This window comes from Berghia stephanieae, chromosome 4, assembly GCF_034508935.2.
Source record: "Berghia stephanieae isolate SIO BIC M18660-M18661 chromosome 4, UCSD_Bste_1.3, whole genome shotgun sequence".
NCBI lineage: Eukaryota > Metazoa > Mollusca > Gastropoda > Nudibranchia > Aeolidiidae > Berghia > Berghia stephanieae.
Window position 1 is genome coordinate 32,918,734 of NC_088363.1, and position 27,438 is coordinate 32,946,171.

The 27,438-nt window shown below is 36.6% G+C and overlaps 1 protein-coding gene across 1 annotated transcript in view; it reads left to right on the forward strand.

The window, feature by feature from the left end:
- The window catches only part of LOC144970439 (condensin complex subunit 1-like), a 55,507-nt gene extending 32,963 nt beyond the window's left edge, over positions 1-22,544 (forward strand). Inside the window, exons 18-33 of the mRNA XM_078910073.1 lie at positions 373-457; positions 2,151-2,287; positions 3,798-3,930; positions 4,592-4,676; positions 6,359-6,535; positions 7,270-7,457; positions 8,970-9,069; positions 9,425-9,548; positions 10,887-11,042; positions 12,694-12,871; positions 13,666-13,757; positions 16,143-16,223; positions 17,830-18,013; positions 18,544-18,688; positions 20,785-20,988; positions 21,932-22,544. Coding sequence (XP_078766199.1) covers positions 373-457; positions 2,151-2,287; positions 3,798-3,930; positions 4,592-4,676; positions 6,359-6,535; positions 7,270-7,457; positions 8,970-9,069; positions 9,425-9,548; positions 10,887-11,042; positions 12,694-12,871; positions 13,666-13,757; positions 16,143-16,223; positions 17,830-18,013; positions 18,544-18,688; positions 20,785-20,988; positions 21,932-22,041 — 2,179 coding nt within the window. The 3' untranslated portion in view covers positions 22,042-22,544. The remainder of the gene's footprint in view (positions 1-372; positions 458-2,150; positions 2,288-3,797; positions 3,931-4,591; positions 4,677-6,358; positions 6,536-7,269; positions 7,458-8,969; positions 9,070-9,424; positions 9,549-10,886; positions 11,043-12,693; positions 12,872-13,665; positions 13,758-16,142; positions 16,224-17,829; positions 18,014-18,543; positions 18,689-20,784; positions 20,989-21,931) is intronic.
- The last annotated feature ends 4,894 nt before the right edge of the window (positions 22,545-27,438 follow it).

Here is a 27,438-nt window from a genome sequence, read left to right on the forward strand (position 1 = left end):
AATATCAGTTTTCTTCATGCCTGGCTGAGTTAGTCTGTTGAGTATTTGAAGGAGGAGGCATTTCAGTTTGTAATACACCCAGAATGCTATATTTTGCATCAATTTTTCAAAATTTACCAAAAAGAGAACATTCCAAGATCGTCCCTAATAAACTGTTTTACTTCTACTTCTACCCCCTCAAACTACTTTTTTTCCAATCCCATCAGTTCTTCTTCTTGATGCCTTCATATCCGGAGTCCCATTTTGAAGATGAAGGTACACATCTGTCTAAGTTCTTCTAGTGGGCTGAAAATTTTTGTAATTTAGAGAAGATGCAGAGAGCCATATCTCTTCTGTGATTGATATATTTATTATTGTGCTCAACAATTTCAGATCAAGTGCTTCTACTATTGTGAAAAATCTGTCTGCCTTACTGGCTGGATGCACTGCTGGAGAACTGTCTTCAATGGAGGCCATGGTAGGTGTAATTTGGCTTGGGTAAACATAGAATAGAACTAATGGATGGATCAAACAATAGTGATGGTGGTGAAAGGAAATGGAAGGCATTGACAAGTGCCAGAAAGCAAAAAAAATAAATATTAGAATGTGTAACCTGGTACATGGATGGTAGGCTGGAATGCTCAGGCTCTCTGAATTTTTTAGCTGGATTTGATTTATTTTTTTCTCATTTAACTCTTTCAGCTCCATTGACTTTGTCTTAGCGTGTCATTCTCATGCTTCCTCAATCAGGAGTCAGTCATTTTGTGATGGAAATGCAAATATAGCCTCAGCGCTGAAAGAGTTAAAATATAGTTATTTTTTTTAAAAAGACTAGTCGAATATAAAGGGTATTAATCTATTATTCCATCTAGCTTTATTTTATTGCTTATAATATAGTTTTATTTGTAGTCTCTCATACCCGCCTACTTTTACAGAGGATAGGTTTACGGAAATGGAAGGAATATTGTGGATTTTTTATTTCACAACAATGTGGTGGTCGCAGTGTTAGAGAGAAAAAACAATTTTTCCTTAAGTTACCTCAATGTTAAAAGAAAAAAATATTTTTTCCTTCTTTGGAAACTATAATGGCTACTGCTCAGTACCACACTCGTGATAGTTAAGGTGATTGCTAACTCGTTATGGTGCCCATCAACAACGGCAAAAATGAAATAAAATTCCCTTTATTCATCCCATTGGGGAAATTTGTCTATAGGGTCTATTCAAGGGAAAACTGGAATAACTCAGGCATCAGCCGCAATGCAGTGCCGCAAATTGAACTAGGGCGAGGTGACTTGCTCAAGACCACACAGCGCAGCGGCGTGTGAGCGAACTCGGTACCTTTCGGGTACGAAGCAAAGACCGTACCGCTGAGCCACGCTACCCCTTATCACCCGTATGGCACAATAAAGCCTCGATGCGTGATTGGCAGACAAAGTATAACTGGAATTTTACAGTTTATGACTGATGAATATTGTGTTGGTTGATGATTTTGAAATTTTCAAGTTGGCGGGCAGATATGTTTTCATAACTATTTTTTTTTGTATGATAAGTAGAATGACCTAAAAGTGTCACAAATAGTGAATGATCTAAAAGAGTTACAAGTGCCATATAAAAGTCATGAAATTAAACATAACTTATTGAGGTTGTGTTGTTTTTTTTTTCCTACTTTTTGACTGACTTTTTTTCTCTCTCTCTCTCTCTCTCTCTCTCTCTCTCTCTCTCTCTCTCTCTCTCTCTCTCTCTCTCTCTCTCTCTCTCTCTCTCTCTCTCTCTCTCTCTCAATCTCTCTCTCTCTTTCTCTCTCTCTTTCTCTCTCTCTATCTCTCACACACACACAGACACCACTCCTTTCTCTCTCTCTCTCTCTCTCTCTCTCTCTCTCTCTCTCTCTCTCTCTTTCTCTCTCTCTCTCTCCTCTTCTCTCTTCTCTCTTCTCTCTCTCCTCTCTCTCCTCTCTTCTCTCTCTCTTCTCTCTCTCTACTCTCTCTCTCTCTCTCCTCTCTCTCTCTCTTCTATCTCTCACACACACACAGACACCACTCCTTTCTCTCTCTCTCTCTCTCTCTCTCTCTCTCTCTCTCTCTCTCTCTCTCTCTCTCTCTCTATCTCTCTCCTCTATCTCTCTCTCGTTCCTGGTTTCATAAACATTCTACCCTGTATTTATAATTTAGGTTACAGAGTTTGTCAAGAGGGATCACATCGGCCCACAAGTAATCCAGGCCCTGTGGGAGAGATTCATAGCCAAGTCTGCGTCTGTCACTCCCCAAGACAGTAGGGCTGCTGTCCATTTGTTGGCAATGTGTGCGACGTGAGTAGTCATCACCTTTAGGGAAATCGACTGTTTAAGGAAAAAAAAATATTTTGTTAAATTGAGCTTTTATATAACGCAATATCCACTAAACGTGCTCAAAGCACTTTTCAAGGGGTCCCTGTCCAACAGCAAGGTTTAACATTCAGGATGGGATATGACGCCTGTCAGGCGGTATTACAATTTTTTCAGATAGAGACAACGCTGTTAATGGCCAGGTACTCTTTTTACACCTGAGTACGGTGAAAGAATGTGAGTAAAGAGCCTTCTCCAAGGACTCAACTATGCACCGAGCGAGGCTCGAACCCATGACCTTCCAATCCGAAAGCGAGTGTCATACCACTAGACCACATAGCCGCACTAGAAATAAGAGAAAGACAATGGAAAACAAATGCTGTAACTCTAAGAGCAGTGCAACGTTGATTCCTTGGTAAAGGCTCTTTACTGTCATTATTCTCTCATCACACTAAGGGGTAAAGTGTGTACCTGGTTCATTAACAACGTTGTCTGTGTCAAAACAAATGAATTTGATAACGCCTTACAAGTGTCATGTCTTGTCCCATGTGATGCTATTTGCCTGTTTGTTTTTTTTTGTTTTTTCCTTTTCACTGACTAAACCAAATGTTACAAGATATAAATATTTTTCACATTTTTCTCATAAAAACCTTCTAGAAACATTGCTTTTCATTGGGATGGTAGACAGTACAAATCCTTGAGCACTAACAGTCCCTCCCATATTAAAAGACCTAAACATCTATGTCCCCAATAGAAACTTGAGGTCAATCAATGACCAAACAATCCTTGTCAAACCTAAGACCTTGCGTAAAATAGGTGGACAATTCTTTCAATTTTTGGAACACTCTCCCATCACACGTGAGATGCTTGGATTCGTTGACAACTTTCAAATATCGCTTAAAGTTTTATCTTTTTATGTTGCAATACATATTTTGTTATTGTTAAATTAAATTCGTATTACTTTTTCATCAACACTTGTCTTACTGTAATATGTTTTGTTTTATATTGCTGTAAAGCTTAGAGCCTATGACAACGGGGTAAAGCACTATATAAATGCCATTTACTATTATTATTATTATTATTAATAGTGGTGAAAAACGTAAAGTAGGATATTCGATTTGTAAAGGTTTAAAACCAAGCCAATATATCACCCTGATACTTCCATTACCAAGATTATGATAGTGATTCCTTCTGTCATTAGGGGGATTGTGAAACAGACAAGAGCAATTGCTTGCTACCCTATGTATAGAATGTAGTCTGATGCAAAGACTTTTCCATCAGATCTAACATCAGTCCCAGCTACCCAATCACTTCTGGGAGAACAAGAGGAAGGGGGAGGGGGTAGAAATTTTTTTTGACTACACTCGGATCGATCTCAATCCCCTTTACTTGTGAAGCAGTGCTCTACATGTTTTGCTCATTCATGACCTTGATATTGATTGTGTACACATATTTATTGATACTGTTTCTGTTGTGGTCTTTGACAATATAACAGGGCCAAGCCAGAAATCATACGTAGCAATGTGGAAGTACTGGTACAGGAAGGTCTAGGAGAGCGGGCTGAGGGTGATTTCTTGTTGGCCCATGGAACATGTTCAGCTCTTCTCAAAATCATATCAGCTCCAAAGGTTTGTTGTTAATTTGTCTGTCATTGAGCCCTATTCAGAGCTGCTGCTACCCCCCCCCCCCCTATTTATTTATTTTTTTATTTTTTTTGATGAGGGGGGTTCCCTCCGGGGTTATCCTTTTATATTTTTTTAAAGGGCCTCGCAAAGAAATTCTGCCAGGATTTTTATAATCCCATTTTTTTTCCTTGATTTTATTCCTTGATAATTTAGTGATGTTTTCACAGGTAAATTGACTAATCTGATAATCTGAAAAATATTTTTTGGTGATATTTCTAATGGGTAAACGCAGTGCTGCCACTTACATAGATAAGATTAATTCTTTTAAGTGAAATTGTCCAAATTCAGAATTTTTCTCTACAGGTTCTGATAAATTTTTTTTCTCCACCAAAAATGTTAAGAGGAAAATGTTTTAAAACGTTTTTTTTTTGTTTTTTTTTGTTTTGTTTTTTTTTTAAATAAATATTTGACCAGACTCAATGAAATTTAATTCAGACATAGAGACATAGAGTTTGAAACCACTTTTTTTTTTTTGAGTGGTGGATAGCTCATACGGTAGAGTCACACTCTCCCCGGCCAGGTGTACCAGTAAGGTCACAGGTTCAAGCCACTAGACCACATAGCTGCATTAAGAGGTCAATGAATTTTTCCCTTCAATCTACAGGAGAAAGGAAAGAGACCACCAGAGCCCTTCCGTTTCCCAGCGGATCACGAGCTGTTTGAGAGGCTGAAGGTCATACTTGTCAAAGGTGGGTGGTGCTCATACTAAATTATAATGATAATAAATAGATCTTTATTGTCCTTATGATATATGTCTGTATGTCATTTTGTTACATGTGTTATAACTTTACATTATAACAATAACCAATCCTGAGATCTTTGAGATACTCAATGTTGTTCTTGTCAAAGGAGAGTGGTTCTCAGATTTAATTATGGTTATAAGATTAGATTTTATTATTGTCCATATTTATGTTTGTTTGTCATTTAGTTACCGGTGTCATAATATTAAAAGATAACGATAATATAATAATAATAATAATAATAATGGATCTTTATTGTCCATAAATATGGCAATTTGTCATTTAGTTACACTTGTTATAATGTTATATGATAACTATAACATTGAACAGATACTTCACTCCTACTTATTCTCTATCTCTCTCTCTCTCTCTCTCTCTCTTTCTCTCTCTCTCTCTCTCTCTCTCTCTCTCTCTCTCTCTCTCTCTCTCTCTCTCTCTCTCTTCCTCTCTTTCTTTCACGTGTGCGATATACACAACATAAACATATTCATTTCATTTTCAATTCGTTACATTTTTGGCAATTCAACACCAAATATTATCATCATTATCAATTGGTCACTTAATCTAACATTAAATTAATTAATCAGTCAATCAGTCAACGCATCAATCCTTGGTTTTGCTGTACCATATGAAATATTCAACATTTTTATTGCTGATGGAACGAACGTTGATTTATACTCGTTAGTTCTACATTTTATCTGACAAAATCTTCTCCCAGATGGTAAAATACTAAATTCATGGTATAAAATATGTTTTTTATTGTTGGTAATTGAGAATGCGTTCCTTTCTATTGCGTTTCCATGAATTCTTTCCACTCCATCAAGAGGATGGTTTATTATTTTTGATGCCTCTTTGTAATTCTAAATCATCATATAACGCTTTATATAATATTAAGCGAAGGATAGGTCTTCAATCAACAAATCGCGAAATAAGATGAAATTAGTGGTACAATTTTGTGTCGGAAGTAAACATAGCCACCGCCATTTCGATTTCCTTGAGACAAAAACATTGATATGAACGATTTTTCCGAGGTTTTGAAGCAGAACTCTAAACGTTAAAGTTTGAAGTACATACCATTCATTAATACGAACAATCATACAACGTTTAATACTAAATGAGTGAAATGTTGTCATGAAACAAATAAATACCAAAAGAATTCATAAGCAAAGAGAAAATACATCTTACAGACATTTCTGTTCTTTATACTCTCTCTCTCTCTCTCTCTCTGTCCCCTCTTTAACCCCCCCCCCCCCCCCCCCCCACACACACACACATAAGTATCAGGGCACTGAAGCTCGCCCACTTATTATTACAATCCTGTTGAAAAATATTGTATTAGAATTTCATTGCAGTGTTTTGTGTTTTCAAATTTCTTGATTTTCAAATCTGCAATATCATTTGTCACTTAAATGAAAAAAAAAATACATACAACAAATCCTTCTGGAATATGCTTCTTTCTTTTTTTTACTTTTATTAAAACGGAAAAGTTTTTATTCTCTATTGTCTTCTGTCACTTTTCTACCTTTTTTATCTCTCATTATCAATGATTGTTATAATGATTGATTAATTACTTGAAATGAATTCAAATAAGCTGATACACAACCAACTGATTTAAAACATATTTTTCACAGGACTCGCTGACAGCACGAATGAGCACTGGATGACTTTAGGGGACACTGCAGTGACCTTAATCTACAAGCTGGCCGAAAACCCAGACGCCATCTGTGGCAAAATTCTGCAGGATCTGATGGGACATCTTAGAGACGAGTGTGACAAAACGACATCTGCATCGACAGGGCAGGGAGATGGTTCGTTTATTTTTATCAGCTATCATTTAGCATAGAGCTTTATTTTGGTTCTTTCCAAGTTTACAAGGGGAGGATGAACTCCCACTTAGCATTGTACCTAAAATTTAAAAATTTTGATTTGCCAAATTTGGCCCGATTGAGGTTTTTTTTTTTTTTTTTTTTTTTTTTTTTTGTCACCAAGATTTGGATTTTCAGACTAGATTGTGAATATTAACAATAATATGAAGTATTATTTAAACATGCATATATATGCTTATCCAAATTGATTGAACACAATTTATCTAATCTTAAGACATTAAAAATGGCAATTATTAGAAATAAGAGTGGAAATCAGACGATTTTGGTTGATACCGATCTTTGCTGTGAACTTCAAATCTTCCTTAGAAAATGTACAAATAATTTGGATGTTGACTGTGGCAGGTTTGCCTATAACAAGTAATTCTTCAAAGCCATTGGACAAATGGACCTGGAGTTTATCCCAGTTTCTAGAGTATTTAATGGAATATAGTAATTGTTTGCTACCCATTTGATAGGACTCTTAGTCTATCGTCAGATCTGACAACCTGCCACTTAATTACTGTAGGGTTGACAGTGAGGTCAGAAAAAAATTTAACATCACCCAGGATTAATCCCAGTCCCTTTGTGTGTGATGCAAGTACTCAACCAACTGAGGTGTTCATAAGGTTCACTTTTTTTCCCCCCCATAATTATCATGAGTATAATCTCTATTCCAGGCAGTGAAGACACCATGAAATCTCCTTTGGTGACGACTATTCTTGCCCGCATCTTCTCCATGGCAGGCCAAGTGGCCTTCAAGCAGGCCGTCCATCTGGAGGTTGACGTGGTCTCTGAGATGAAAAGACGGCATGCCATTCTTGATGAGAAGAATAACAAGACTAAAGCTAAAAGCAACACATCCAAGGTTTTTAACAGAAATATTCCATGTGTATTCTTTATTTATTTATTTCTATCTTTCTCTCTCTTTTTTTTCTTCTCAAAACCAAGAAACAGAATTTGACCTATCACAGTCATCATTTTGTAAAGTCCGTCAGAGCCTTAAGGCGCATTTAGCCAGTTTTATCAAATATTATAATTTTAAATGGCCAGTATTGTGTTCTTCCCTATGGATAGGACATTAGTCTATTCATACTTTCCACCAGATCTAAGAGACCTATCTACCCAAACACTCTGGGTTGGACAAAATATACTTTGTGCAAAATACCTTTCCTAATAGCATTCTGCCAAAGTCCCTGATGTAGATTTAGTGAGTGCAAGACTGTACCTCCACCACCACAATTTCACATTATTCATAAAGCCTGTGTTTAAGATAGGTTTGTGTTCTGAGAGTACAAGATATTGACCATGCAACTGACTCTTTTTTTTTTAGCATCTCCAAATGCTTCATTATTGCTGTGATTTGTTGATGGTTGGCTTGCCAACCAATATGATTTCTCATATTTTAATATGCTTTTAGGTCCAAAATATTGATACTGATCGTTCGCTTTTTTTTTGTATTTCCTTCGCGAGGATTCGACCGCAGCTCTAACACCATTGAGTACAGACGATACAAGTTATTTTGCTATTTATTTTATTTATTTTCCACATTAATTTATGTACTGTTGTGCTGACAAAGGGTTTGTACCCAAAACGTCCATTGTCTGTATTGATCCCATACGAAGCCTCTCTTTTTTCACTCTTTCGTTAGTATTTTCACGATCACAGGCTTCAGGCAGCCCTTACCGTTTTCTACGGTAATGTTGACTCAAATGTGCTGAATACAAAATGTCAGAGTTTGTAATAAAAAGGGGAAAGGAAAAGTGGAAGAGTTGAAGGTTATTAAAAATCATCTCCTCCTAGATGAGAATCTCAGTAGCAGGCATATTATCGTCATAGTCATAGGAATAGCAGGATTTTCTTCCCCTCTACTAGCTTGATAAGTTTCCATAAATTTGGTGAATGATAAATTTGAATATTTAGGATTTTTGAACATGTTGAATATATTTTATTTTTTTATTTGAGAAAAATATGATATAATTAGACTGTCTGCACACCTGCATAGCCATAGCAAAGTTTGAGAATATAGAATGAATAATAGTGTTCAAAGGTGTCTGCAGATAAAATAGGAAATGTGGTTAAAGTTTGTTTGTTTGTTTTTTAATCTCTCACGAGCATGAGGAGGAGGTGTGATAGTTTTTTGCTCGGGGTCAATTTCAGATAATTTTTTTTACTTTACTATCCAATTCCTGTTTTGTCTTGAATTTGAAATCAAGCCATTTAACTTTGGATTTTCATGAGATTTTACGTACTGTTTCAACACATTCCTGAAATTTCATTAGCTAAAAAGGCTAATAAATATTGAAATTTTGTTATCTTGTATTTTGTCTTTCTCATCGCTATCCTCTTCTCCCCACCCACCCCAATTACCACCATCCAGGCCAATGAATCAGAAGAGGAAATAGCCCTGGCTGGAGCTTCGGCTGAAGATGCAGAGGCTGAATACGTTCGCAAAATTTGTGAATTTGAGTTGTTGGAAAGTAAGGATTCTTTTTTTTTCATTTATTTATTAATTTTTTTTAAAAATTTATATGTACATTGTGTTAGAATTTTCATTTAGGTACAATTTGATGATAGTTTAACTCTATTGTGAATATGGTTAAAAATATTCCGTATCAAAATTGCACATTTTTAACAATGAAAACATATTTTAAACTTATTAAAACAAGTATAATGAGTTAATAAATATGATATACCCAAAACCACAAAATTTTGTTAATGAAATTATTTAACGAGAAAGAGAAAAACAACAGCAAATTTATGTGGTGGCCATTTCTTACTGATAGGGAAAAATCTGATCTGATCTGATACAATCCACATTTTTTTATCACCCAGATGGCAATCTGCTGAGCGTGTTCCATCCATTGCTTGTTTCCGTCTGCAGCAACAGTGCTAGGTTCAATGACCTTCAGCTGCAGACATCTGCCTCCCTCGCTTTGGCAAAATTCATGATTGTCAGGTATGCTGTGCTACAAAAGTACTTTTTTTCATAAAATGTACAGAGGGGAGAGGGGGGGGGGGGGAACTTGTGGGATGCAACCTTCACAATCCGATTGCCACTCATTTTGGTCATCAGCCTTCTTTATCAGCTCATATAACACGTCAAACCTGTCCATTCCATGGGGATCCCGATAGCTCAGTTAGTAGAGCACTTGCTTCACATTAAAAGGGACCAAAATCGATCCCAGGTGAAATTGAGATTTTTTGTTTGTTTTTCTGACAACACCCCTCCGTCCACCCAGCAGTGATTTAGGTAGCTGGATCTGGCAAAATGCAATAGACTAGTGTCCTATCCAAAGAATAACGAGCACTTGCTATTGTCCGTTTCATGCTAAGATGCATTCCTGGTCCATGGGCAAAATGGCTCTGAGGGACTACTGTCCATTCCTTGATGCTGTCCAGCCACATTTACCTCTATTTTCCTCTTCTCCATTAACCATTCTAAGAGATTAGTAACCCTAAAAACTGAGGATGATTATGTGAGCCAGTAATGGCTGTGTTACTTTATAAAGCCTGAGTTACAACACTATTTACTATTATCGTGGCCAAAATGGTAAGATATTATTATGCCTGGTAATCGTAAACTTGAGTTTTGACTTTTTAAGGGGTTTATCTTCTTCTTCTTCTTCTTCTTCTTCTTCTTCTTCTTCTTCTTCTTCTTCTTCTTCTTCTTCTTCTTCTTCTTCTTCTTCTTCTTCTTCTTCTTCTTCTTCTTCTTCTTCTTCTTCTTCTTCTTCTTCTTCTTCTTCTTCTTCTTTCTTTCTTCCTTTTCTTCCTCTTCTTCAATATATAAAGCAACTAATCTACTGCTGAGAATTATTGATATAATAATTATAATAAATAAATAAATTTATTCATTCCAAAGGGGGAAATTTGTCTCTCGGGTCTATTCCAAGATAAGACTGGAATAAACCAGGCATCAGCCACAGTGCAGCGCTGCAAATTGAGCTAGGCAAGGTGACTTGCTCAAGGTCACACAGTGCAACGGTGGGTGATTGAACTCTACCTTTCGGGTACGAATCAAAGACCATACCGCTGAGCCACACTGCCCCCTAAGGTCAAGGTATACAAACCTGACAGCTGACTTGAATTTACAGGGTATTTCCTGATTTTTGATAGTATTTTTCTTTTTTTTTTTTTTTAAATCACCATCATCATCATCACTATCAAATCTTTAATAGAATTCCAGAATTTCGCAAATATTTTCCTGATTTTGTTTTTGAAAAGTTGGCAAGTCATGGTGTATATCTCCAAGAAAAAAAAAAGGAATTAATTTTCTTTTCTCATTTCATTTCAGCTCCCAGTTTTGCGACTCCCAACTCCAGCTGTTGTTTACCTTGCTGGAAAAATCTCCATCAGAAATCATCCGATCTAACCTGATCATCGCCCTGGGAGATTTGACCTTCCGATTCCCCAATCTGGTAGAACCGTGGACCTCCCACTTGTATGCTAGGTATGTGTAATTTTATAGTTGTAAATTTTTATAGTGTAATTTCTACTAAATGTACCCTAAGCATTTTACAAAAGGTCTCAAGTTAACAGCTGTACAGAACATGTACAAGGTTGTCAATTTTCCCGTAAATTTACGGAATTCAGTATGTCATAAACCCTCAGTGTATTTCGCAATCACCTGCTAAACGGAAGAAAAAATGTAAGTAATGTCTTTTAACTGGAGTTCAGCACTCAGAAAGGGGTAGGTCAATGTGTTTTAAGTAAAAGTTCAGTAAATTTTTGCCTCCTGAATTGGCAACCCTACATGTAGGATGAGACTTACAGACTTCAGACCATAACAAGAAATGAAGAGAGTAGAAAAGTTTTTATTCTCTAAAGTTCTTGCTCCATTCATGTTTCTGATTTAATAGACTTCTTACTCAGCTGCCTACTTGAAATATTTTTAAAATACGTAGTTTCACTGGGAGAAAAAGATAAAGTCACTATAAATAGCTTTACAAATTCAATAATTTGCCCTGATCATGATCCAAATATTCTCCAAAGTTCTAAATATAGGTTCTAAGGAACTAAACTTTCCTTTTCAACAAGATTTATTGAGTCAAAAGTTTTGCAGCTGGAGCCAAAACTTCATTTGTAGGACTAGGCAGGTCAGCATACTATATTGCACTGTCATAATTTCTCTTGATGTGACAAAGCTGATGTTGGCCAGGAATTCATTTCATACCTGAGTACAGGGAGAAAATGTGAGTGGAGGACTTGAACCATTGACTTATTGGTCACAAGCTTGATGCCAAAGAGACTACACCACAATGATGTACAGAAATAGCCAAATTAGATAGAACGTTGTTATCAGTAATCTGAGGAAATTAATTGTTGGCTCAATTCTTTGAGGATCTATAGATAAAAAGGCCAAAAGTTTTTGCAACCATTATGAATCCTTCTTCTCTTTTGTGGCACGCACACTAGACTCGGGTGTGAACGAGTACCCGACTTTTTGCAGTAATGGATATTGTAGGAGTGCTTATACCAAAAAAAAAGGAAAGACTTTTAACAGGTGATTTATTGCATGACATGGAATTGGGTTCCCCATAGTCTGAGAGGATGAATGGGTTATTGTGAATATCAATGCTCTCGGTGAATCCATGGTGATGCTTTTTATAAATCATCATATTTATGTCAGTGCATGACATAATCAGTCGGATGGTGAAAACTTTTGAACTGAGACATTGCCAAGTTTAGTTAGAAGGTCAATTTTTATCAAAAATGAGTTCTTGTCATAAATTATTAAATCAACCCTTTTTGTACATCTTTGGGAAATATCAAAGCTTGATTTCACTTCTAAATATTTTTTTACAGCTAGTCAAGTTGAAAAAGTATGAAATTTGAGAAAAGTTGCTGGGTACCTTTCCCAAACATCTGACCATGACGCCATTAAAAATCACCCGATTTATTTCCAATAAAGATTAAAATGCTCTGGGGAGCAAAAATGCAAATCCAAAATTTTCACCTTCTGATTAGGTCATGCACTGACACATTTATTTATCATTTTGTTTTTTTTTCTTTATATTATCAATGAATCTCAATTAAATGCAGTGATTGGTCTTGAAGTAGTCAGGATTAAGTAAAGGTATTTTTTATTTGTTATTTGACAGGCTTCGGGACGACTCGCCCCTTGTCAGGAAAACCACACTTCAGGTGTTGACCCACCTTATACTCAACGACATGGTTAAGGTCAAAGGTCAGATTAGTGAGCTGGCAGTATGCATTGTGGATGAGGAGGACAGGATATCAGGACTGGCCAAACTTTTCTTCCACGAACTGTCCAAGAAGGTTTGTTCTCACACAAGTTTTAAAATGGACATTTTCTCGACCAGTCAAAAGTTTTTTTTAAGGAAAATGTATTGTGTTCGGTTGACAGGATTGTGAAACATTTTAGGACTATAGTTTATATAGAATTATATAAAGTGTGAGGAAAAGATGAATAATAAGACAAATTGTGATTTAAATTAAATTGGGTCTTGCCATTAAAGAGGTAATGGTTTATCACATGATGATATTTGTTGTTTATTTACCTCAGAGTTTTTAATGTGTAAATTTATTGAGTTTATTACATGAATTCATTTGTTGTTTATTTACCTCAGAGTTTTTAATGTGTAAATTTACTGAGTTTATTACATGAATCCATTTGTTGTTTATTTACCTCAGAGTTTTTAATGTGTAAATTTATTGAGTTTATTACATGAATTCATTTGTTGTCTATTTACCTCAAGCTTTTTAATGTGTACATTTTGTGACTTTATTACATGAATTAATTTATTGATAATTCACCTGAGAGTTTTTAAATGTGTAAATTAAATGGAACTGGTGCAGTTTCCCCCACTATCCAGAAGATAGCTAGAGTAGTTTATCATCTCATTGGCTCTAAAAGTGGGGGTTAGTGAAGTAAACATGTGGCATAAAGAAAACCATTCATAATTTTCCTCCTTTTTCCCTTTTTGTCACCATCAGCACTGGTGTAAATTTATTGACATGAATCAATTTATTGTTGATTCACCTGAGAGTTTTTAATGTGTAAATTTAATGACTTTATTACATAATTTCATTTTATTGTTTATTTTCCTCAGGGCAACTCCATGTACAACATGCCTGACATCATCTCTCGTCTGTCTGATCCAGAGATCGGAGTCGGGGAGGACAATTTTAGAACCATTATTATGTAAGACATCTCCCTGTCATTTTTGTGCCGTTTTAATGCCTTGTGGTATGACATTCACCTTTAGATCAGTAAATGCCGGGATTGAGTCCCCCTCTGAGCTCTGCAAAGTTGAGTCCTTGGAAAAGGCTCTTTTCTCACTCGCTCTCACCACACTCAGGTGTAAAATGAGTACCTGAATGGTCACAGCATTGCCTCTGTTTCCCCCCCCCCCCCCCCCCCCCCCCCCCCCAAAAAAAAATTATGAATGATACCGCTTCACAGGCATCGTGTCTTGTCTTAACCGTTAAGTCTTACCGTTAGCTGGGTACCCCAGTGTAAAGCACTTTGAGCATGTTTATTGGATATTGCACTATATTTTTTTTTTTTAAAGATCAAAGGTACAGGTTGTATTTATATTGTTACCTGTATGAAATAATGGCTCCTTTAGAGGAGAGTCATTCCTTCCCATCTCAATCATAGCCCAATTTGCTGTAGAACATTGAAGAGTACAGGGGAAAGACCATGGATGTCTATGTTTTGGAATTTTGGTATTTATTGTCCTTTTTTTTATCGATGTCAGGGGTCTGAGCTTTCCCTCTATAAACAGAGCAGCACAAAAACTACAACCATAACTCTTTATTGGTTGTAGTTTTTTCCGCTGTTCCATTTATGGAGGCAAGGTTTGGGCTCCTGACATCAATCAAGTATTGCAATCATAGAGGTTTCGAAAAGTTGACATCCTGGGCAGGGGGGGGGGGGGGGAATCCTTTGACCTCCCATGATGGGCAGGAGGTTATGCCGTGTATTCTATCCCCTTATACCTATTCTCTGCTATCTGTCTATGTCTTGGAATGGGATTACTTAGTTTTGTCCCAGCCCTGGATGAAGTCCTTGACTGGGAGGGAAACAGTCAAATGAATAGTTATAGTTTGGGGAGATGATGTTTTTTTTTCCTTGTAAATCATCTCTGTTATGTATTGTTAATTATGTATTTTGTAAACATTTGAGTGTGTTCCCTTAGTGGGATTGTGTGCTGATGTCTGGATGAAGCTTTTAGGTGATCTCAAACTAAGTACATTGATGGTATGCTCTTAGAATCTACTTCTGTTCGCTATATGAACCAATTCAGCGGGTGGTTGGATGGAGCATACCTTGTCTTCTTGAGTGTGATTGTACGATCATGATTTTTTTCTTTACACTACCTCTTCTGTTGTGATGTATTTTGACAATATTTTTTTTTCTGTAATCCCTTTTTTGCTGGATTATGCTAAATCTTTAGGTTAGATTTATACATTGTACATTTGTTAGCTTGTTTTTTTTGGTCTCTCATATAACTCAATTTGTGAAGATGCAACAACAACCAATTCACCTTTGTCTTACTTTTTCTTGAGTGCTTTGATTGTATATCTAGAATATTTTGACAATTCCATTTTCTTCTTTTTAACTGGCGCTGATATGACCTAAATGTGTCGCAAGAGCCGTTAAGTCCTAAAAAACAAAGTTGACATCACTCTGTGGTTTTTCCCCTGTACTCTTCATTTGATTAGCAATTTCTTGGCAAATTTGTATGCAGACCTGCCAACTCCCTCAAAGTTTTATTACAAAATTTCTGATATTCCTTCCCAGTCCATATTTCCGTAATTTCCTGTAAATTTCAATATTTTTGTCATTTGTGCATTATTTCGTAAAAATTCTTATTCATTATCATCATCGTTGTCATTATCATTTTTCGGATCATATCCCATATTTTTAAAAGAATTTTCCCAAATTTTGTTTCTTAAGAGTTGACAGGTCAGGATATAAAATCACCCTGTAGACAAGCCGACCAACTAAAATTGAAATTTAAAAAAAAAAAAGAGAAATGAAATAGCAGTCAAAATCGTTATATATACAGGATTAATGACTGGAAAGGGGGGGGGGGGGGGCTACGGGGGCATGTACAATGTCTTAGCCTCATCTTATTCAAAGCATTGGAACCTATCAGGAGTCATAATTTATTATTGTTACTGGTATTATTATTATTATTATTATTATTATTATTATTATTATTATTATTATTATTATTATTATTATTATTATTATTATTATAACACTTAGAGACAGTGGGTCACATATTTTGTTACGTCACTCTCCTTTACTTCAACTCATTGTAAAATGATTGGGCATTGTGGCTCAGCAGTATGACCTTTGCTATGTACCCGAAAGGTACTGAGTTCGACTACACGTCACGCTTTACCAAATCACCTCTCCCTGCACTGCACAACAGTTGACGCCTGGGTTATTCCAGTCCTCTGACAAATTTCCCCTCGGGGATAAATAAAGGGAGTTTTATTATCATTATTTATTATTAAAAAAGCCCATGTATATGTTTATTTATTGTGGTTTGTTTTAATCTGACAACTGCAGGTTCATCTTCTCACACATTGAGAAAAGCAAACATTGCGAGAGTCTTACAGAAAAGCTTTGCCATCGATTCAGGGCTACCAGGTAAAAAAAAAAAAAAAAGATATTGACATAACTTCCTATGATGAAATTCTGAAGAAAAAAAGATATGGGGAAAAATGCCAGACAAATCCAGGAAATTTTTTTTTAAAGTAGTCCTTCAGAGCCAGAGTTTATCCCAGTTTCTATAGCGTGAAACGGACAATAACAATTGCTTGCTACCTTTTGGATATGGGGGTCAGAAACTGCACCCGGGATCGATTTCAGTCCCATTGCATGTGAAGCGAGTGCTCTACCAACTGAGCTATCGGGATTCCCTAGGAAATACCTGCAAGGAAAAATTATTTCTGTGATCTTTGTTGAATTAAATTGATTTTTTATTTTCTTTCTTTTCTCTTTTTTTATTTTTTTTTTGAAAAGGGGGGGGGGGGGGGGGATAAAAATTTACTTGCATCCTTCAATCTAAATTGTCTGACATTGTATTATGCACAACTTTTCAAAATGTATCTTGTTGCAAGACATGTTCCCCTATTTTTGAGTTATATATTTGAATATATAGATTGTTTTGGTTTTCAGAAAATGACCAAAATCTTTTTTTTTTCCTTTTTTTTTTATCATTCTCTATTGGAGCTGTTTCAAAATTGAACTGTGAAAATATCCATTTTAAAGATATTTGTTTATGTAAAAATGAGCTAACATTTCGTATCTGATTAACTTGTTGTTGTTGAAACCTGATGGTGTTTATAATGGAGAAATGTATTTGATATTTTTTTGTTGCCTGTGGTGGGTCAGGATGAATGACTGTGTTATCGATGATAAGTGTACCCCACCCAACCCCAACCCCTTACACACTTGGTGACGCAGCATTAGTATTGTCTGTTAATATTCAACGTGGGGTGTGACATTTGTGCGGCTATGTGGTCTTGTTGTATGACACTTGCTTTCGGATCGGAAAGTCCTGGGTTCGAGCCTCATTTGGCATATGGTTGAGTCCTTGGAGAAGGCTCTTTACGCACATTCTCTCACCATACTCAGGTGTAAAATGAATACCTGGCCATTCACAGCGTTGTCTCTGTCCGAAAAAAAATTGTAATATCGCCTAACAAGCATCATGTCCCGTCCTAAATGTTAAATGTTGCTGTTGGTCAGGGAACCCTTGTAAAGCACTTTGAGCATGTTAAGTGGATATTGCGCTATATAAAAAAGCTAACAAAAATAAAAGGCATTTTTCAGTAAAACATGAGTGCATCACCTAGTGCAGACTTGCTGACCAGTATGATTTCTCATATTTTAATTTTTGATGTCCAAGATATGATAATATGTGAATATTGTCTAAAATGCATATGGAGAATTTCAGCTTAAATATGACAAATTTTTTTAATGGTTGATGTCTGCTAGTGCCATTGGTACACACTAAAGTTGCCATATTGGCTGTTTTCCTTTCCTAATTTGTTTTCTTTTAAATATTATTCTCAATTTCACCTCACAGGGTTGTTGATAGGGTCGAGGTTATAGGCTAGTTCCAGTTCATAGACCACAGTTTTCTAATTGTGTCTCTAACAAATAAGTGCACCCTTTTCACTCAAATCTTCATCCAAGTGCTTGATAAGGATAACGCTGTATATATTATATTATATTGTATACTTTTCAGAACGGAGCGTCAAGTGCGTGACCTGTCCTTCTGTCTGTCCCAACTGACCTACACAGAGAAAGGCCTGGCCAAACTCTTAGAGAACTTCCCATGCTATGCAGACAAGCTGGTGGACGATCATGTCTATGACCTTTTTAACCAAATCATTACAAAATCCAAACAGTTTGCCAAACAGGACACTAAGGTAGTATAGAATAAAGATGATCTTTATCATCATCATCATCATCATCATCATCATCATCATCATCATCATCATCATCACAATAATTTTAAGAATGATAATAAATAATAGAAATAATGATATTAACTTTGTTGTGATTTGGGAGAGCACATTATTATTATTATTATTATTATTATTATTTTCAATATCATCATCATCATCATCATTACCATAATTATTATTATTATTATTAGTTGTTGTTGTTGTGTGTGTATTTTTGTAAATTAATTTTTGGGTTTTGTTTTTTTTAATTGTTATTATTACATTATGGTGGTATGTTGATGGGGATGATGATGAGAAGAAGTGCTCTCCCATATAAAAAGGAAGTGTTGAGAGTGTTTTACATAAAGTGTGACAATACATAATGAAACAGTGGACAAAGACATTAGTTTGGAAAGTTGGTTGTTTGTTATCAATGTCGAAATAATTTTGTCCTCACTTCTCATGTTATTCAGGGAGCCTTAGTAAGAGCTTCATATTTGTGTATATTTCAGGGATGCTTAGAAGAATTGCAGTCCAAACTGGAAAATGCTCACAATCGCAGTCAGGATGACCAGGAGGGGGTTGGGGAGATTGGTAGTCAAGCACGGACGACTTGTGTGGTGGGGAAGAAGAAACAACCCAAATCAAAAACAACAGGTTTGTGTTTTGCTAAACTGTTGTAATCGCCATTGTCCGGCCTATCCAATCAGTGTGACCAGAAATAAATTTGCACATGTGGCAATGACAGACAAGCTAACAATTTTATGAAAAGCATGTTGAAGTACAAATTTTTTTCTTAAATTCCAACTGTATGAATAAAATCTGTTGGGTAAGGAAGTTGGATGCCGGAGTACTTAATATATTATTTAGGAATTTGATGCATTCATTAATAATCCTTTGGCCAAAATAATAATACAATCCAAGCCGGTTTATCGGGACGGCTCGGTTCCCGTCAAATCGTCCCAATTCAGCGGCGGTTATGAAATTCAGAGAATGTAAGCTCTTGTCTTCTTAATGATGCCCTATTCATTAATTAATTGTCCAAGATTTGTAGAATGGATGACTGGATATCAATGTGCCGAGTTTTATACAGACTGCCTTCATCATTAATCATTGCTTGATACTCGTAATCACGTTACATGTCAGTTATTGCAACAACGTTTATCATACAGTGATATTTCACATCTTCATGTAAAATAAACACCATCCAAATCCACCTCTAAAAATCTAACTGCACGTTACAATTAACGAGTATTCCACTCATAACGGCTGCATAAATAAGCAACTTTAATCATTCGGATTAAGAATGTAGTAACCCATAACAATGAACGTGATTATGGCAATTAATGACATTGACAATGTATCCAGGTAAATTCTTTTGTTCACATCTCTGTAATAAATAATAATAATAATGCTGAAAACTTATATAGCGCTATAACGAGGGACACAACTAGGTGCTTGGTCACATCCTCAGATATGAACCGTCTAATGGAAGCAATCTTTTTTAGTTGGAAAAAGAGAGATCTAACCAAATTATTAACCTGATGCTCCATCGACAGTCCAGAGTCTAACAATGTGCCAAGGTTTTTCACTTTGTCAACAATTTGAATGGAGGCATCCCCCAACTTCAAATCTGTTTCACTTTTCCACTTCCTGTTCCCCACATACAGCACCTCCGTCTTAGCATCATTCAGTTTTAGTCTGTTCTCATTCATACATTTCTATGACTATGACGAACGGTTCGGCCATATGGCTGTGGCGATAGGCACTAACAGGGATATACGGGTATATTCTAATGTTCACATCGCTGTGATGAAAAGTACAACGACACACCCGACTGAATGTCCCGTTAGAGTAATTCACATTTCATGAACCAAAAATGATTGAGGACAACAAAAAAACTTTTATGAGGACGGTCATTGCCAAATTTCGTCCCCATTAAGCAGTGGACCGTCTCAGTTAAGCGACTGGGAATTGGTAAGGGTATAACCTTTTGACTTGACTTGACTTAGATGCCTTTCGCGTCTCGACCGAAAGATCGGGTCGCCTTGGCTGTTTCCAGTATTTCCTATGTGAGGTGTCTCCAATATTGCCGGTCCTCTGCTAGGGTTCTCAGATTTTCAAGGTCCCCTGCCGTTATGAGACTAATGCTTTGTCCAAGTGTTGTGAGGTTTTTGTTTAGGATCACAGGGAGTGTTGTGATCGGTCTTCCTCTGAAAAGGTTCCCGTGTCCCAGACCTTTTATATAGCAAAAATTCCTTTCCCAAGAAATCGTCCCAACTAAGCGGCATCCCTAATACCGGTTTGGACTGTATAATTATGGTGACTTCTTTTTTTTTAAAATTGGGTTCTTACATCTGCTGTCATTTTAAGTTTCTTTCAATGAGTGCTATAAGTACAATGCTCCAAGTTTTTATCAGTATTGACCAGTTAGCTGACGTACTCTGTAAAAACATGTATTTTAAATTTAGCCAGAAAACTTGCCCTTCAAATATGACCCAGTGTGACTGGGCAAAATTTCTCAAACATGGGACTTCACGAAAAGTTGCCCGCTAAGATCTAAGATATTTCATGTGCAATTGATGCTTAAAATAAATTTTATGTTTCAATTTAGCTCTTGGACGGAAAATCTCAAAAAGTAGAAAAATCAACCAGATTTAGAAAACTAGCCTTCAATTGCTTGCTACCCTTTGGATAGGACACTAGATGAAAGCGATATTAATCTTTTTTTTCTTTACTTTATTTTATTTCAGGTAAAAAGAATAAGAAGGCAGATAAAGAGAATATGGATGACAATGGCCAGGAGGAAGGAGACGATGTGGATGAGTCCAGTCCCCTGAAACCCAAACGAACAACACGAGGAACCAGACCAAAAAATGCCAAACCCAGGTTTACCTTTGACTCGGAGGATGAGGATGATGATGAAAATATGTTCTTTGAATCTCCTGGGTCAAAAGGTAAGAATGGTGATCATATTATGTTATCGACTATTCATTATTGGTGGTATGCAGTTAAGTCAATGCTGGACAGTGGTCCTTCAGAGCCATCAGGCCCATGAAACCGGACTTTATCCCAGTCTCTATAGCTTGAAACGGATAATAAGAATTACTTTCTGCCATTTAGGTAGAAAATTGAGCCTGATCATTTTTCAAGCACAACTAAGCAAAAAAAATTTACTTTAATGAAATCTTTAAATCGATGTTTTAAAACAAAAGTGATTGCTCTCTCTCTCTATATATATATATATATTAAAAAAATAAAATTGAGCTTTTATATAGCGCAATATCTACTAAATGTGCTCAAAGCGCTTTACAAGGGGTCCCTGGTCAACAGCAACATTTAACATGTAGGACGGGACATAACACCTGTTAGGCGATATTACAATTTTTCGGACAAAGACAACACTGTTTACAGCCAGGTACTCATTTTACACCTGAGTTCGGTTAGAGAATGTGAATAAAGAGCATTTTCCAATGACTCAACCATGCGCCGAGCGCGAGGCTCGAACCCAGGACCTTCCGATCCGAAAGCGAGTGTCATACCACTAGACCACATAGCCGCACATATATATATATATTATATATATAATATATATATATATATATATATATATATATATATATATATATATATATATATATCCTCTTTCTTTTTTTTCCTCCTCTCTCTCTCTCTCTCTCTCTCTCTCTCTCTCTCTCTCTCTCTCTCTCTCTCTCTCTCTCTCTCTCTCTCTTTCTATCTCCCTCTCTCCCTTTAAGATTTTTCTAGATGAATGTTTTAAATTAGTAGAATTTTGGGTTCTCTGATAGAAAGTGAATTAATGTCTGTTACTTATATAATTTTTTTTTTGTAATGTTAAATCTCTATTTTATCTCCGTCTACATCTCTCTTCATCCACAGGAAAGGAATATGGTCTGGATGCCGATGACTCGTTAATCACCCGCCCCTCCCAGAAACGATCCAAGAGAGGAAAGGTGTCTCTTACGCCTTTAGCTTCTCCTGCAACCTAGATTTTTTTACTGATGGGAAATGTTTGTTTTGTGTCTGGGTGTTTTTGGGTGTGAATGTATTGCTGTCGTCGAAGAGAAAAAGAGAAGGAAGGAAGTCCTCAGACTTAAGTTGTTACCTATTCGAGAATAATAGCAGCTTAACTCACTCAATCCTAGAGATGTTTTAGTACTTTTCAAAATTGGAAATAATGTATTAAAAATGAGCATGAACATAAATAGTTTTATTCGACTATCATTAACATGCAAACACTAAAAACATTAGCTTTGATAATACGTCTATAATTTGTCTCAGAAAAATGTAATAAATAGGCATGGGGTAAAAGTAACCCGGTTAAATAAGGATGTAGTCGGTGTTAGGGTTGAGTGAGTTAAGATTGGAATCAATGTGGAGTGGATGACATGAAGGACATCTTCATGAGAAGTAGGTGGAGGTGGATAAGGCATGTCAATTTTTCAACCGATTGCCTGCTATTTTATGCCAATAAAATTTTTATTCAAGTCTATATTTCACACTGATTTATAGTTTATCTTTAATTTTGATAGATAATTCTTTTTGGGTTACTTGTAGGGCTCATCTCCCGCCCAACCGTCAAATGCATTGGGTCTTCTTCTGAAGTGGTTGTGGAGCTACTGGTACCTTCTTTTCTCCTTATCTAAAATCCCCTTATATGGCTTGCTGTCCCTATCCTGGCGTTAGGCGACCATACCCTGCCTGTAGACCTTCTCAGTAAGGGAAAAATTGAGGTGGGATAGGGAAAAGTCAGATGCATGTTACAATTTAATTTGTCATTGCAGGTTTCCCGCTGCCTCCTTAATTCAAGGACTCTTTGAAAACTCCTTGATTTTGATTTTAATGAGAAAATCTCCTTGAAAACTCCTTTAATTTCATTTTAGGAGAACTTGACTTTTGCAAGATCACTTCTACAACCACATCGACAACAGGGTTCCCGCGGCGACCTCTGTAAATTCAAGGACTCCATGAAAAATCCTTGATTTTGATTTTATTGAGAAAATCTTGAAAACTCCTTGAATTTTGCAAGATCACCACTTCTACAACCACAAGATCATCATCATCATAATAAGTATCACCACAAGTACATCAACCACCACATCATAATCACTACCATCACAACTACAACCACAACACCATCATCACCACTACCAACATGAATACAGCAACCACAACCACATCGTTATCAATACCACCACTACTACAACCTCCACTACAACAAAACATCACCATCCCTACCAATACTTTATCATCCCTCCACCACCACTACATCATCATCATCACTTCCAACACTACTAAAACCACCACCACCGCCACTACATCTTCATAATTAATTACCACCATCAATTCATTGTCACCACTACTACAACCACATCACCATCCCCACCACTACTACAACAATCACCACCACATTACCATCCCTACCACCTCTATTACAACCAACACATCACCATCCCTACCACCACAACCACATCACCATTGCTACAACAACCACATCACTATCCCTACAACCACTTCTACAACAACCGTCGCATCACCATCCCTACAACCACCACCACATCACCATCCCTACCACCACTTCTACTACAACCACCACACTACCATAACTACTACAACAACCAACACATCACTATCCCTACCACCACTACCACATCACCATCCCTTCCACCGCTGCTATAACAACCACATCACCATCCCTACAACCACTACTACAACCACCACTACATCACTATCCCGACAGCGACTACTGCAACAACCACCACATCACCATCCCTACCACCACCTCTGAGTATAATCATCAGGCAAAGATCCTGTAAGTCAAAAGCTTGACACCGGCAGTTAAGTTATAGATAATTGTATAAACGGTTATATATATATATATATATATATATATAATATATATATATATATATATATATATATATATATATATAAAATTATATATATATATATATATATAATAATATTTAACATACCTATATATACACACACAAAAAAAAAGAGAAATAAGTTTATCTTTTTTGTAATCTTGTAACCTACTCATCACGTAAACAGTGTAGTGTATGCCATATCTGAATAAATGACGAGTTGCCAATGCACAATAATCGACGTGCACTTATTTGCATATATGTATGTACACGTCGGCAATAATGTTTCATTATTATTATTATCATCATCACCATCATCTAATTTTAATATTGTTATTATTATTATTATTATCATCATCATCTTTATTATGATTAGTATTATTATCATCATCATTATTAGTGTTATTATTAGTATTATTCATCATCATCAACATTTTTTTTATTTTATTATCATTATTATTATTATTATTATTATTATTATTATTATTATGTTATAAAACAATCACTGGTATCACGATGATGGACTTTGCACCTGACAATCAAAACAACTCATTCGAACGTGTTGTTGTTGTTTTTAATCAGATCATTCCTTCAGAGCTTGCACGATTTGCTCATTACGTTTTTCGATTTAATAATTAATAACAAATTAAAAAGGTGAAATTAACATATCCAGAGCGTGACCGAGCTATCGGCATGCTTTCATCGAGATTAACGATTACTGCGGTTGCAAAACACTTTCATCGGAGTAAAAGGACAATTCAAGGCTTTGATGACACTGGATGTGTTGAAGGGCGACTACTGAGAGAATAGATTGTGCTATGATCAATTTTTATGTCTGCAGCCGAAACTTTAAGGTTCTACAGAGTTTCAAAAGATACTGTACTTGGACGTTTACGCTATCGAGGATTTTGGCCTTAATAGACCTGCATATGGCCACAGACAGTTTGACCCCCGTAAACATGCAAAGCCGAAGAATAAGCTCAAGAACACCTTCAATGACTCCAGAGACGCTGAAAGACTGTTCTTTTCTCGGATGAATCAAGATTTTCGCTCAATAGAACTTATTCTAAATTACAAATGGAAACTTAAGAATAGTAATACCTGCCGGAAGTGCCAGGCAGCCCCAGAGACCAGTGATCACATCATCTTCCACTGTCCAGTAACGAGCCTTTCAGGCGGCCATGAAACAATTCTTAATGCAGAGGAAGACTTTCAAAACTGGGTTGATGAAATAAATTTGGAGATGTATCCATAAGCTGCTACTACTACTACTACTACTACTACTAATAATAATAATAATAATAATAATAATAATAATAATAATACTACTACCATTCTGAATTAATGACCGACAAATAGTCTTTCGAAGATAAGGAGAAAGATTTCCTTAATTCATCCCGTCAAGCAGATCAGTTTAGGGGTGGAAATATAATGATATGGGGAGGAATCACTGCTAATCGACGCACACACCACTGGTTCAAATCTTAGGAAACATCACCGAAAGGAGATACAGTGAGGAAATCATTTTTTTCTAATGTTACCTATACGACGTAGAAGGGTGGTGTTTTTCAGCATGACGATGCCTGCCTCAACTTGGCAACAGGATTCAATAGTCTGACGTCAAGTCTGCCCAGCAACGAGCAGCTTGGTTCTAAACAAAGAAAACTGGTACTTTTTATTCTTCATGCTGGCTATAACTTTTTCACATGCCATGTGATTAGAATGTATAAAAGTCAAAACATGATCAGATTTATGTTTTTCTCCTCTGGATACACTTTCATGCTCGTCGAGAAGTATTTCATAAGGGCGTCCGACATAGTTCCGATGGTTTAGAACCAGTTACTAAGTTACTATGCGTCATTACGAGGGAAGTGACGTCACGACTGTTGAAGCCTATTTCTCAAAATACATTCCAAGAGCTCCAAAACAATGTTTTAGATTGGCCATCAAGGTCGTCTGACCTCAATCCCATTGAACAACTATAGGATATGCTCGGATCAATAGACGTCTGAGAAATAGTCAGCGTCAATCTCGGACTTGCCAAGAAATTGAGTTGGTGTCATTAATGGAAGAATGGGTGCAAATACCGAAAAGCGCAAGCAGAAACTTCCTCCCGTCAATAAGACGTCGATGCACGGCCATATTTTTTTTTCAAACAAGAGGGGGATATAAAAAATGCTGATCCAATTTGGAAAGCGGGAAATATGCGACGTCTAACCAAAATTACCTCCCTTAATAATGCATATTATATGTTTACACTTTTCATTGCATTAGATAGACGACATGTTCTGGGTGATGTGTGCCAAGTTCAATCAACTTTGAATGGCGATCGAAAAAGTTACCCCTATTCAGTAATTACATGTCAGGGGTTACCATAGAATTAAACGAATGAGAATACGTACGAAGCCTAAAAAGTGTCCACCAATGAGAGCATTCAGCGCCATTTTGTTGTTGGCTGAGAATGTAGTAATTACCATTCATTCGGTATCTATGTCAACATAACGACACAAGAAAAACAACAAACAATATCAAAATCCACAATAAAATGTTTCAGAACTGTTGCGTATATTTATGGCACAACGAAGCTGTCAAAAATGAAGTTAGAGAATGTGTGTAATCATGTATTATAATAACCTGTAATGTGTTTTCCAACCACCACATCATCTACTACTACAACCACCACCACAATATCATCACTAACACTACTACTACAACCACCAGCCCCACATCATTATCACTACCACTACTACTACACCACCACCAGCACATCATAATCACTACCACTACTACAATCACCACAACCACATCGTCATCACTACCACTACTACTGCAACCACCACCACCATATCATCATCATTACCACTACTACCACAACAACCACCACCACTACTACTACAACCACCACCACATCACTACCTCAACTACTACAACCACCACCACAATAGCATCACTACCACTACTACTACAACCACCACAACCACATCGTCATCACGACCACTACTACTACAACCACCACCATATCATTACCATTACCACTACTACTACTACAACCACCACTACCACCATATCATTACCATTACCACTACTACTACAACCACCACAACCACATCGTCATCACTACTACTGCAACCACCACTACCACCATATCATCACCATTACAACTACTACTACAACCACCACAACCACATCATCATCACTACCACTACTACTACAACCACCACCATATCATCATCACTATCACTACTACTACAACTACAACCACCACCACATTATCATCACTACCACTACTACTACTGCAACCACCACCACCATATCATCATCATTGAAATATCTATTTTTTAAAATTGAGCTTTATATTGTGCAATATCTACTAAATGTGCTCAAAGCGCTTTACAAGGGGTCCCTGGTCAACATTTAACATGTCGGACGGGACATGACGCCTGTTAGGCGATATTACAATTTTTCGGACAAAGACAACTCTGTTAACGGCCAGGTACTCATTTTACACCTGAGTACGGT